Source organism: Carcharhinus amblyrhynchos, chromosome 5, assembly GCF_965287045.1.
Source record: "Carcharhinus amblyrhynchos chromosome 5, sCarAmb.v2.hapA, whole genome shotgun sequence".
Lineage (NCBI taxonomy): Eukaryota > Metazoa > Chordata > Chondrichthyes > Carcharhiniformes > Carcharhinidae > Carcharhinus > Carcharhinus amblyrhynchos.
The window spans coordinates 53,873,757-53,887,551 of NC_137328.1; the positions used below are offsets into that span (position 1 = coordinate 53,873,757).

General features: G+C 40.6%; 2 protein-coding genes across 2 annotated transcripts in view; one reads left to right on the plus strand and one right to left on the minus strand.

Annotated features, from left to right (window-relative positions):
- The window catches only part of fancc (FA complementation group C), a 158,973-nt gene that overhangs the window by 122,653 nt on the left and 22,525 nt on the right, over positions 1-13,795 (plus strand). The window contains exons 10-11 of the mRNA XM_080188801.1: positions 1,574-1,673; positions 10,150-10,219. Coding sequence (XP_080044927.1) covers positions 1,574-1,673; positions 10,150-10,219 — 170 coding nt within the window. The remainder of the gene's footprint in view (positions 1-1,573; positions 1,674-10,149; positions 10,220-13,795) is intronic.
- aopep (aminopeptidase O (putative)) overlaps positions 1-13,795 on the minus strand; it is a 362,002-nt gene that overhangs the window by 37,168 nt on the left and 311,039 nt on the right. The gene's annotated exons all lie outside the window — the stretch shown is intronic.

Genomic DNA, 13,795 nt, shown 5'->3' on the forward strand with positions numbered 1-13,795 from the left:
ACATGGGTTTAGATTCCACCATGACAGCTGGTGGAATTTAAATTACTTTAATAGAATCTGGAATTGAAAGCTAGGTAAGTGACTATGAAGCATTCATCGATTGTTGTTTTAAAAAAAAATCTGATTCACTAAAAGTCCTTTAGGGAAGGAAATCTGCCATCCTTACCTGGTCTGGCCTATATGTGACCCTTGACCCACAGCAATGTGGTTGACACATAACTGCTCTCTGAGACGGTTAAGCTAGTCAGTCCATTCAAGGGCAATTAGGAACATTTTTAAAAACTCTTCAATGGGATGTGTGCAGTGCTGGCTTGGCCAGCATTTAGTGCCCGTCCTCACTTGACCTTGAGAAAGCCCTTGCCAGTGAGGTTCCCTCCACCCCATGAAACAATAAATAAAAAATTGTATTTATTATGCAGCAAGTTTTATTTTTAAATAGAGAGCACACCATGCTTTTGAACTGCATAATGAATTGTCACTACTTTAAAATGAAAACCTATTGCCTCGTGTGTGGGATTTTTAAAAATATATGTTGCATACAAGAATAGAAGACCGATTATTTCATACCAGCACAAAGGAAACTATTACCTCATTAGTTCATAAGCAGCTCTTGGTGAAAGTTTTAAAATGTAATTGTTAATAAATATAATAAATCACAAAGAAAGGTCACGGATCTGAAATGTTAATTCTACTTCCCTTTCCACAGCTGCTGCCAGCTTTGCCAAGTGTTCCTGGCATTTCCTGTTTTTATTTTGGATTTCTTGAATCCGCGTATTTTGCTTTTGCATTAATGATTAAATGAATTTATGATGTAGTGCAAGCTTTTATTATTAATCTTTTGAAAATGACAATGGACGAAGGTGTGGATTTTACCATGTGATTCATTTTCACATCAGTAGATACTATGTCCACAGCAAAAGAAATGAGGCCATTCTGAAAGATTCATCATTTTACCTCTGACACTATTGTGTATTCTCATATCTGTTATATTAAAAAGACAAAAGGACCAACAAATTATCAGGATAAAGATAGAACAGATGTTAGGATAAGTATGATTCAGTGCATGGTTCACTGTGAACAGTTCCCATCTGCACAGCTGTTAGCTGGTTTCATGCAATGTAATGCAAAGAATCACAATACACTTGTCGGGCTAAATCATCTATATTGAGTTAAATTGGTTCAGAAAACATGTAAAATGCACGTACTTTGTAATGGAAGTAAATTTTGATTTGAAATTTACCGAACAGTAGAAGTTCACCTATTCAATATTATTGTAAAACTTTTACCAGGACTGCACGTGAGCTACCTGTGACCTAATTTTTCATTGGGACTAAAGAAGGACAGGATTCGAAAAGATTCCCTGCCTCAAGGTTAAGCAGCTGAATTTGAAGAGCAGTCACCTGTATGATTTAAAGCATCATATTATTAATCCTGTCTTTCTGTGAAGCATGACCAGTTAGCTCTAAATACAAACAAATATTTTGTTTTGCATGAATGCATTGTTTAACACTGGATGACTGACATTAATATGTGCTAAGTGTGCCATTTACTTTTTGTTTCTTTAAATCATAAGAACCATTCTACTGGAGTCTGATGGGCATCCTAAAATCATTACCATTATACAAGCATTTACACGGTGTTTTGTTCAAGCTCTGCTGCAGGTGCAACCTCAGGTGCGTTCTTCAGCTTCTATAGAAAAGAGCCATTTGCTTTTGAAAGCAATTTCTGAATTGAATTACAGACGACACTCATCGATTCAAAATTTGATACTTTAAGGAGTCTGTAAGATCTCTGGTACGTCAGTCTAGTGGTCATAGTCATTATTTATATTACTGGATCCTGAACTCGTATCTTCCATTAGTTTCTCTCCTGTTTCCCTCATGTCCTCTTCAAGCTCATCCTGTACATGAGATCCATCTCTCTTTTCCTTTCCTTTCCCACTAAACTGCTGGCTCACATGTGATCTGTCCTTGGTAATAGTTCTTTCTCCTTTAATATCGCTTCCCTCGTATTCAAATCTGCCATTCTCACCCCTCTTAATAAATAAAGCTTGATCGCTCTGTCCTTTCAACCTACCGTCCCATTATGAACCTCCCTTTCCTCTGAAAGTGTTGTCACATCCCAAATCCATATCCATCTTTCCGGTAATTCCATGCTCAAATCTCTCCAATTAGATTTCTGCCTCATCACAGAACTTAAAATGCTCTTAACAAAGTTATAAATGATATCCTATGTGTCTGTAACAAAGGTAAATTTTCCTTGATCTCCTTACAGCCTTTCACATTGTTACCACGCTGTTTTCCCCCAACATCTCTCTACTGTCAGATTTTTCTGTTTCCATTCTTACCTAGTAAGTCACAGTTGGGGAACCACCTGTAATGGCTGACCTCCCACTGCCATCCCATCACCACGAGTGTCTCCCAAGCATGTATCTGTGGCTCCCAGCTACTTCTCATTTACATGCTGCACATTGGTGACATAATTGGAAAATTCTGACATTAGTTTACATGTGAACTGATGACACACAATTAGCTCTATCTCAGTACCACTCCTCTCAATCTCACCAGCATCTCTAAACTACCTGATATCCAGTACTGAATGAGCAGAAATTTCCTCAGATTAATTATTAGGAAGACTGAAGGTGTTTTCAGTCCCTGCCACAAGCACCATTCCCTAGCAACTGACTCTAGCTCACTGTCTTATAACAATCTGAAGCTAAACGAGGCAGTTCATAACCAGGCTGTCCTACTTGACTTTGAGACGAGCTTCTGACCACATAGCCAAACATAACTAGATCACCGACTTCCACCTCTGTAATGTTGACTGACTCAGCTCCTACCTGCTGCTTCTCCTCATCTCCTGCTAAAACCTTCATTCATGCCTTTTTTTTACTTCTAGTATTTATTATTCCAGTGCACCCTTGGCTGGTTTCCCACATTCTATCTTCCCTAAACTTATGGTTGTTCAATATTCTACTGCCTATATTCTAACTCGCAGCAGATATGTTGATCCATCAGTCATGTGTTCAGTAACCTACAATGACTCCCAGTTAAATAAAGAAAAACAAAGAACAGTACAGCACAGGAACAGGCCCTCTGGCCCACTGAGCCTGCATTGACACATGATGCCTTTCTAAACAAAAGACCTTTTGGCTCTTTGGTCCATTTTCCTCTAATCCCTGCCTATTCACGTACCCGTCAACATGCCTCTTAAATGTTGCTTTTCTATTTGCTTTTATCACCTCCTGTAGCAGCGCATTCCACTTAAATGCAAGAAGCTGTTCCCAGTCAACTTTAGCCAAAGCCTGCCTTATTTTAATAAAATCTGTCATCCCCCAATCCAAAGCCATCTTTTGTAGGCCATCTTTCTCCTTGTCCATAACAAATTTGAACCAGACTGTGGTGTAGTCACGATCGCTAAAATGTTGCTTCACTGTCACATTGAACAGTTGTCTGGCTTTGATCCCCAGAACCAGGTCCATCACAGTGCCATCCCTTTTTGGGCCTTCTACCTATTGATGCAAAAGGCTCCCTTGGAAACAATTCAAGAAATCTTCCCCCCTCTAAACTCTTAACACTTTGACTATTTCAATTTATGTTCAGAAAGTTGGAATCCCCTGGTACAATTACCCTATTATTATTCTTACACATCTATGTCAACTGTCTACATATTTGCTCCAACATGTCTCAGTTTAAAAATTTTCATTTTTTAAATTTCTCCTTTATCTTTACTCTGCCTCTGTCATTTCTTCCAGCCCCACAGCCACCAAAAAGAATTCTAGCCTTCAAAGCATCTCTGATTTTAATATATCCACTCTTGGTAGATGTGCTTTCAATGGCCAAAGCCTCAAGCTCTGGAATGCCTGAAAAATATTAATGAATGTGTTGTGTTTTTGCAACAATCCAACAACTTTATGGTAATCTTTTAACTAATGCCAGCTTTTTAATTCCAGATTTAAATAGCATCTTTAACATAGAGAAATATGGTTGATGGTAAATAATCGTCATGGAGTTCGGTTACGAGTGGTGTGCCTCAGGGATCTGTTTTGGGGCCACTGCTGTTTGTAATTTTTATTAATGATCTGGATGAGGGTATAGTTGGGTGGATTAGTAAATTTGCTGATGACACCAAAGTCAGAGGTGTGGTAGATTGTGAGGAAGGGTGTCATAGTTTGCGGGAAGACTTGGACAGGTTGCAGAGCTGGGCCGAGAGGTGGCGGATGGAGTTTAATGCAGAGAAGTGTGAGGTAATTCATTTTGGTAGGAATAACAGATGTGTTGAGTATAGGGCTAACGGGAGGACTTTGAATAGTGTGGATGAACAGAGAGGGATCTAGGTGTATGTGTACATAGATCCCTGAAAGTTGGGAATCAAATAGATAGGGTTGTTAAGAAGGCATACGGTGTCTTGGCGTTTATTGGTAGGGGGATTGAATTTAGGAGTCGCAGCGTCATGTTGCAACTGTACACAACTCTGGTGCGGCCGCACTTGGAGTACTGTGTGCAGTTCTGGTCCCCACGTTACAGGAAGGATGTGGAGGCTTTGGAGAGGGTGCAGAGGAGGTTTACCAGGATGTTGCCTGGTATGGAGGGGAGGTCCTATGAGGAGAGACTGAGGGATTTGGGGTTGTTTTCGCTGGAAAGAAGGCGGCTAAGAGGGGATCTTATTGAAACATATAAGATGATTAGAGGTTTAGATAGGGTGGACAGTGATAGCCTTTTTCCTCGGATGGAGAAAGCTAGCACGAGGGGGCATGGCTTTAAATTAAGGGGTGGTAGTTATAGGACGGATGTCAGGGGTAGGTTCTTTACCCAGAGGGTGGTGAGGGATTGGAATGCCCTGCCTGCTGCGGTTGTAAATGCGCCTTGTTTGGGGGCGTTTAAGAGATCCGTGGATAGGTTTATGGACGAAAAGGGATTGGTTTAGGTTAGAGGGTCATTGTTTTTTTTAACTGGTCGGCGCAGCATCGTGGGCCGAAGGGCCTGTTCTGCGCTGTTATGTTCTGTGTTCTATATCCTAAACTCCTTCAGAGTCATAGGGGGAAATGTGAATGGAAGTCATCTATGAGGATGTGTCTAGGGCAGTGGATAGAGGAGAGCCGGTGGATGTGGTCTTTCTGGATTTTCAGAAGGCGTTTGACAAGGTACCTCACAAGAGGTTATTGCAGAATGTCAGGGGACATGGAGTTGGGGGTAGGGTGTTAGCGTGGATAGAGGATTGGTTGTCAAATAGGAGGCAGAGAGTGGGGGTCAATGGGTGCTATTCGGATTGGCGGTTGGTGACTAGTGGGGTGCCCCAGGGGTCGGTGCTGGGGCCTCAGCTATTTACCATTTATATAGATGATCTGGAGGAGGGAACCGAGTGCAGGGTGTCGAAATTTGCTGATGACACCAAGATTGGGGGAAAGGCAAATTGTGCGGAGGGTGTGGAGAGTCTGCAGAAGGATCTAGATAGGCTGGGCGAATGGGCCAGGAAATGGCAAATGGAATTTAATGTTGGCAAGTGTGAGGTGGTCCACTTTGGTAGGAATAATGGTAGGAAGGACTATTACTTACGTGGCGAAAAACTGCAGCAGGCGACGGTGCAGAGGGACCTCGGGGTCCTTGTGCATGAGTCGCAAAAACCCAGCTTGCAGGTGCAGCAGGTGGTCAGGAAGGCGAATGAGATGCTGGCCTTCATAGCGAGGGGGATTGAATATAAAAGTAGGGAGGTCTTGCTGCAGCTGTATAGGGCATTGGTGAGGCCGCAGCTGGAGTACTGTGTGCAGTTTTGGGCGCCGCACCTGCGCAAGGATATTTTGGCCCTGGAGGGAGTGCAGAGGAGGTTTACTAGGCTGATACCGGAGTTGAGGGGATTGAGCTATGAGGAGAGGCTGAATAAACTAGGCTTGTACTCGTTAGAGTTTAGAAGAATGAGGGGAGATCTCATTGAGACGTATAAGATGATGAATGGGATGGATAGGATAGAGGTGGAGAGACTCTTCCCGCTCAAAAAAGACAGTAGGACTAGGGGGCACAGCCTCAAGATAAAGGGGAGGCGGTTTGGAACGGAGTTGAGGAGGAACTTCTTCACTCAAAGGGTGGTGAATCTCTGGAATTCTCTGCCCGTTGAAGTGGTGGAGGCTGCCTCGCTAAATATTTTTAAGAAGCGGGTTGATGGGTTCTTGATAAGAGAGGGGATTAAGGGTTATGGGGAGAGGGCGGGAAAGTGGAACTGAGCCACAACAGATCAGCCATGATCTTATTGAATGGCGGGGCAGGCTCGAAGGGCTAGATGGCCTACTCCTGCTCCTATTTCTTATGTTCTTATGTTCTTATAGAACAATTATTAGGAGAGAAAACTAAGGGGTGGCTTTTAAAGAGGCTATTAAAGGACGAGAGAGAGTGACAGATGAAGAAGCAGAAAGGTTTATAGAGAGCTGACGGATGGAATGGCCGTAGATTCTGGTCATAAGTGGTACAAATTCGACTTATAGTTGAATAGGACCTCTTTCTCTTTCTCTCAGAGCATCAGGGACCCGGATTTGATTCCCAGCTTGAATCAATATCTGTATGGAGTTTGCACATTCTTCCCTTGTCTGCATGGGTTTCCTCCGAGTGATCTAGTTTCCTCCCAAGTATTTGCCATACTAAATTGCCCCTCAGTGTCAGGGAGACTCTAGGGTAAATGTATGGGGCTATGGGGATTGGGCTTGGGAGAGATTGTGGCCAGTGCAGACTTGATGGGCCAAATGGTCTCCTTCTGCACTGTATGATTCTATGATCTCTCCTTTACCTCTCATCCACATCCCACCACTGCTTTCTTCCCCTTGCCCCCACGACACTGCCTTCTTTGTATATTTACACATTGAAAGAGGGATAGAGATAAGAAAAATTTACAGTGCAGGGACCAAAGAGAAACTAAATATTTGTTTCATGTGGATTCCAGAGTCCAGAAACAAAATCCAATGAGGTATTCCTTCACAGGTGTTGGCAGGCTGAAAACCAAAGTGCTTTATAATTCATTTTTCTGGTGGTGTTGACCTTACGTGATGAGATAGGCATGCACAGATGAATCAGTTTTGTAGGTGTAATATAGAACATAGAATCCTACAGTGCAGAAACAGGCCCTCCAGCCCATCGAGCCTGCATCGACCACAATCCCACCCAGGCCCTATCCCCATATCCCTACACATTTGCCCTCTAATCCCTCTACACATCCCAGGATACTAAGGGGCAATGTTAGCATGGCCAGTCAACCTAACCCACACATCTTTGGATTGTGGGAGGAAACTGGAGCACCCGGAGGAAACCCACGCAGACACGAGGAGAATGTGCAAACTCTACACAGACAGTGACCCGAGTCGGGAATCGAACCTAGATTCCTGGAGCTGTGAAGCAGCAGTGCTAACCACTGTGCTACCGTGCCGAATTTCCAGCGGAGTAGTATAGACGGGGCTAGGTGTGCAACTTAGTCCAGAGCTCCTTGTCTATGAGGCTGTTAGTCAGATGATTAAAAAAAAGACTGAGACTTTGCAGTTCAACAAGATGAATGTTACTGATTCCACAAGCCAAAGGCCTATGTCACATGACTCCCACCTCTCCATACTGCCTTTGAGAAAGGACATGTATCCCTTGCTTGGGTCCCTGAGGTTCCTAAATGTCTCAACCATTAAGAATTGTGAAGTAGTTTGTGTCTTAGCAAGCAAACAGAGTTCTGCTGGGCTGTGCAATCCATAATGGGCTGCTGGTGGCTCTTGAGAGACAACAAAATGCCAGTTTCCCCAATACTACCAGGTTGCTTCTTTTACTCATAGAGTCAATCATTTTAGGCATCTGTCTAGTTTAAAAAATTTAGAGATAGCAATGATCATATCTCTATATACTTTATAAGAAAAATATACAAGGTGAGGTCTTGATGCCTCACACTGTCTTTAAGTTTTTAATATTTTGTCCCTTTTAATACTCATTATTTGTGCTCCCACATCTGTCCATTGTCCACATTTTGTAAATATTAGTAAATGTTTCAGTGTTTGTTACTCCTTTAACCTCTATCACAATGAAATTTTTGTCCTTTTTTTCCTGAGTATCTTTTTGCTTTTGTATTTATAAAAGCCTTTTTATTAGCCTCCATATGCTGTCTCTGCTGTCCTAATTTCCCTTATTATCTAACTTTTCTGCTTTTGATAGCATTCTTGGTTTTCTTCTATATTGCCAGCCTTGATGTTATTTTATTCCTCCTTCTTAGACTTTATATTGGACACAAACATTTTATTTGCCTAACAAATACTGTATTTTAATCATTCCTAATGTGCATTATATTGTATTTATCTTCATTGTTATAGAAACTAGGATACATGTACAAAATTGATTATACCATAGACCATTCTGTCCAGATTTTGGCATCTTGCTTTCAAAAGGTGATTGAGGTCATAGAAATAGTGTCAAAAAGATTCACCTAGATGATACCAGGAATGAGAAGCTTTGACTCTCAGTATGGACTAAAACTAAGGCTCTTTCAATTAGAACAAAGAATAAGTCTTCAAAATTATGAAGTCTATTAAGTTAGTCAGGCAAAACTATTTATACTGGTTGGAGAGTAGAGACATAAATTTAAGATCATCTGAAGAGCAAAATAGATTAGAGTATTGGAGAGAGCATTGTTACATCAAATGATCTACCATAAAAAGCAGAAGTTGAGTACTTAACATTTCATAGAATCATGTGGCGCTGAAGGTTATTCAATCAATGAAGCAACTTCTTGCTCCTTGAAAAAGTTATTGAATTTGCGTGTTCTTTCCCAGATCCCTGCATTTTGTTTCTTTTTGATTTATACGTCAAATTCCCTTTTGAAAGTTACTGCTGAGTTTGCTTCTACCACCCTTTTAAACAGTGCAATCCAGATCATCATAATTCACTACGTTAAAAAATTATGTTGACAATGATTTTAAATCTGTGTCATTCGACTCGTGGAAATTGTTTTTCCTCATTTGCTCTATAAAAACCCTTCCTATCTTTTGGCCACTCCCCTCAAGTTATTTTGCTCTAATTAGCACAGTCCCAGTTCTTTAGTCTCTCTCCAAAACCAAAGCTCCTCATTTCTGTTGTAACTTGACCAAATCTCCTTTGCACTCTGTCCAAGACCATTACATCCCATTTGAAGGAGACACAACATTCAAATTGAGGCCAAAGCAGTGGTTATTATAGGCTTAATATATCTTTTGCCTCTATTTATTAATGCATAGATTCTGCATGCTTATTTTAACAGCTTTATCAACTTCTACTGCCACCTTCAATATATATGAATCCCCAGATCCCTTATGTTCTTGCTCCTTCTTTAAATTTGTACCATTTAGCCCCTATTGCTTCTTCTTGCTTATCCTATTCACATTCTTAGCATTAAATTCAATCTGCAATATGTCTGCCTTTTTTTAACCAGCCTTTCTTGAAATCCACTATTTATCATCTTACTGCTTACTATTTTGTCACGTCACCTTTTTCATGTAAAAGCTTGAAATTGATGCCCCTTATACCCCAATCTAGTTCAATTATATTAAAAAAATGGAATGAAAATTGGGAGAAAATATTAAAGGCATGGGTACGTGAGTCATTGAGCAGCTCATATCAAGCTGAGACAGGGACAGTGGGATCAATGATGACATCTATGCTTTAAAATTCCATAAAGAATTGGTTGTTTAGTAGCAGAAGTGAAAAGGAAAAGAAGGCTTGCACTTATATGAGCACCAGATGTCTCATATGTGCCACAGTCAACTTTACAGCCAATTATAATCGGGTTGGTGCTCTAGAAAAAGGCCGAGGCACAGTTGGCCCAGGGCTTCTGGCCCATTGTCATGGCCATTGCTGCCCACGTTAAATTTAATTCTGTGTGCATTCGCACCTAAATATTGTTTTTGCAATGTGAATTCCTAAGGCAAACATCCACCAATTTGTTAGCTCTAAAGTTTCAGAAGAGCTTTTCTTTCACACCATTCCAGTTATTTATATTTGCCTGGTTATTGGCTTGCTATTTCCATTAGAATTATGGCTATCTAGTGAAAGATGTACTGTAATATAAATTTGATATCTATAATCTCTGTCCTTTATAATACGTGCATAGATCTAGTCAGTAATCAATCAGTTTTTTAAAATCTGATTTTGACATTCCCTCCAGGTGCCTTTGAAGATCTACTTTCCGTGTAATCACAAATCTCTTGTGATGGCACTACTTGTGCATCCTTCAGGTAAATGTTATTTTCTGATTAAAAGCTAAAAATTTTGATAACTATGTTTTTTGAACAGGTATTTAAAATTAGAAAAAGCAGTATTTTTTCACATAACTTTAGCATTCTTTGGAATGTTTAAAACAATTTCATTGAAAGATCAATTATCATTTCAAGAGTCCTGTTACAGCAAAACCTGCCCTTTTCTAGATCAAATATGAAAGATTTTATTAGCCATAGGCAGATAGACTGTGATCCAATTTTTGCACAGTATTGATTATCATATTCTCAACCTGGCCCAGGAATCCCTCACAAATCTACCTCTGGAAATGAGGATTATTTCTGACAGGTTGAGACCAACACAGCTCGAGTGGCTTCCTGTGCTAGCACATTTTGAACCTGATATCTGCAGAGAAAACACCTTTCTCCAAACAACACTGCCAGATGACATCCAACGAAGCACTGCCATTGACACAGGATCTCAGAAAATTTCATGCATTCATCTGAAATCCCGTACATCCTACAAATTGACAACAGCCCCACTTCTTGATAGCACACCTCTTGATTGACTGCAAACATTATCACCACAACCTATCACTGACATGAGTGGTGAAGTGTTAAGTTTCAACCTTCCATGGACAATCTGGACAGCCCTCAACCAACTATGTGTAGAGTATAGGGCTAACGGGAGGACTCTGAATAGTGTGGATGAACAGAGGGATCTAGGTGTATGTGTACATAGATCCCTGAAAGTTGGGAATCAAGTAGATAAGGTTGTTAAGAAGGCATACGGTGTCTTGGCGTTTATTGGTAGGGGGATTGAATTTAGGAGTCGCAGCGTCATGTTGCAACTGTACACAACTCTGGTGCGGCCGCACTTGGAGTATTGTGTGCAGTTCTGGTCCCCACATTATAGGAAGGATGTGGAGGCTTTGGAGAGGGTGCAGAGGAGGTTTACCAGGATGTTGCCTGGTATGGAGGGGAGGTCCTATGAGGAGAGACTGAGGGATTTGGGGTTGTTTTCGCTAGAAAGAAGGCGGCTAAGATGGGATCTTATTGAAACATATAAGATGATTAGAGGTTTAGATAGGGTGGACAGTGATAGCCTTTTTCCTCGGATGGAGAAAGCTAGCACGAGGGGGCATGGCTTTAAATTAAGGGGGGGTAGTTATAGGACGGATGTCAGGGATAGGTTCTTTACCCAGAGGGTGGTGAGGGATTGGAATGCCCTGCCTGCTGCAGTTGTAAATGCGCCTAGTTTGGGGGCGTTTAAGAGATCCGTGGATAGGTTTATGGATGAAAAGGGATTGGTTTAGGTTAGAGGGTCATTGTTTTTTAACTGGTCGGCGCAACATTGCGGGCCGAAGGGCCTGTTCTGCGCTGTTATGTTCTATTAACTATGGCCATCCAAGTCAGACCATTGTCTGCGTATTGAACTTCTGCCCTGAAAGATCCATCGCAGCCATTCACACTGCATCAGGTGGAGCCAGTGAATGGATGTTAACTTCGTCATCTAACAATTACTGCCTCTCCAATCATACAAAATAAAAAAAAAAATCAGCATGTAGTGAGTGATAACAATGCAGCCACATAAGGGATTATAGGGTTGCAGATTGAACATAAGGGAGTAGATCATTGTCCTGAGCTCCTGACAGTAACCCGCCTGCCATTATAGGAATTCTCCAATTTTCATTTTATTGCCTTTATTATACTTCACCAGATTACTACTCAGGTGGTAAAAACAAAACACTACTAAAGGTCTTTGTTATGCACATTAATACAAATCGACAATTGTTATATGTATTAATATTGCATGATCCAACCAGTGAAGCTCATCGAGTAATTTGAATATTTACTTGATTAGATGTGACAAGTATGCATGATACAAACCTATTAATGTAATTTCAAGGAGTGCTTCTTGCAGCCTAACAATCTATAAATGCTGAGTAATATTTTAACTTTTGAAGTGCAATCAACATCACTTAAAATACAAAAATGTTCATTTTGTAAACCAGCCTTTATCATAATACTGTTCCTCAGTGGAATAGTATTGTCTCTGTATTTTGAATTACAGTAATTTTCAGTTCTTCTAGAGGAAGACTTATTGAGTACAGGATTATATCTTGCAGGATTTTACTCAAATGGTTTTTGTGGTTCCCTCAAAAAATGTTTAAAAAATTGGATTATCTTACTCAGATATGCCCAAATGTAACGGGAGTGACTAGCAATATTTTATTCTTGGTGTCCTTTCTGCGGCGATATGTACGGAGTTAGTTCTGTATTGTCCTGATCAAGAAATGCTTGGATGTTATTGTCTCTTGATTTCTCTTGTGTGTTCTGACGGGCACACTGTTTATGTAGGCACACTCTTTAAAATGATTTATGGGCAATTGTATTGAACTGGTGACCTTTCCTTGTAAGGGTAAACTCTGCAAGATGGCACTGAAGTAGGCTGTGGTGGTTCAATAATAATAGTTTTTGAATTGTGATGCATTGCATGACAACTATTTTTTGTATTCATTAATCATACATCCAAATATCTGAAAATGCAAGTTGTGTATGTGAGGTATGAAAGCATAAATCTGGAAAATGTTCAGTGGGATTTTATGCTTGTTCGGAAATATTTGTTGGACCAAATAATATTTATCAAATTTGGTAAAGAATATATACAAGAGGAAGTTGAAGGTGACTTATATGAACTTATTTTCTCTCTCTCCATGTCTCTCTTTCCTTGTCTGTTTGCTTTGCTTCACTGTTGCCCTTTATAAGTTTGTTTGCTTCAGTTTATGGGAGTCTATTTAGGAATGTTTACTGCACGTAATGTGACATCCAGGACCACTGAACTGAGACTTGATAGGCACATATGTATTTACACAGGAACAGAAGGCCATTCAGCCCTTCAAACCTATTCTGCCATTCCATTACACTATGGCTGACCACCTTTGATACAAATCAAAACAAAATCTGTCAACCTTGTGTTTGAAAGTTTGAACAAATCCAACATCCTCAGGTTTTACAGACCTTTCTAGACTTCCATTGCCATTTGTGAGGAAGAAGTGCCTAATATTTTACTCCTAAATGTCCTAGCACTGATTTTAAGATTTTCATCACTTGTTCTGCATTAATTTGCAGAGGAAATAGTTTTTGTATCTACCCTATAAGATCCATGTTATCATTTTAAATGCGTAAATTAGATCACCTTTCATCCTACTGAACTGAAGCGTTTAATAGACAAGTTTATGCCAGCTGTTGCCATTATTTGACTAGATGCCTAGGGTGTGGTGCAGATTGATGCCAAAAGCATGGGTTCAATCCCCATATTGATTGTTGCAGCTCATGTAGGGCTGCTTCCTTGTCTTTCCCAAGGCTTGATGTAGTGTGGTGTCCCTGTAGCTATACTTGTGTGTGCCTCTTTCTCTCTCATGGAGTGAGTGATGTCTTTGGTCCCTCATGAACTACAGATAATTGGAGAAAATCACAGGCACAGATTAAGTGGAAATACTGTCCAGACAAGTTCTTGCATCAGAATCTTTTGTGCTTAAAAGAGTGGTTGAAAGACTATAAGCCACTGTCCTTTTCATCATCACATCATGCATG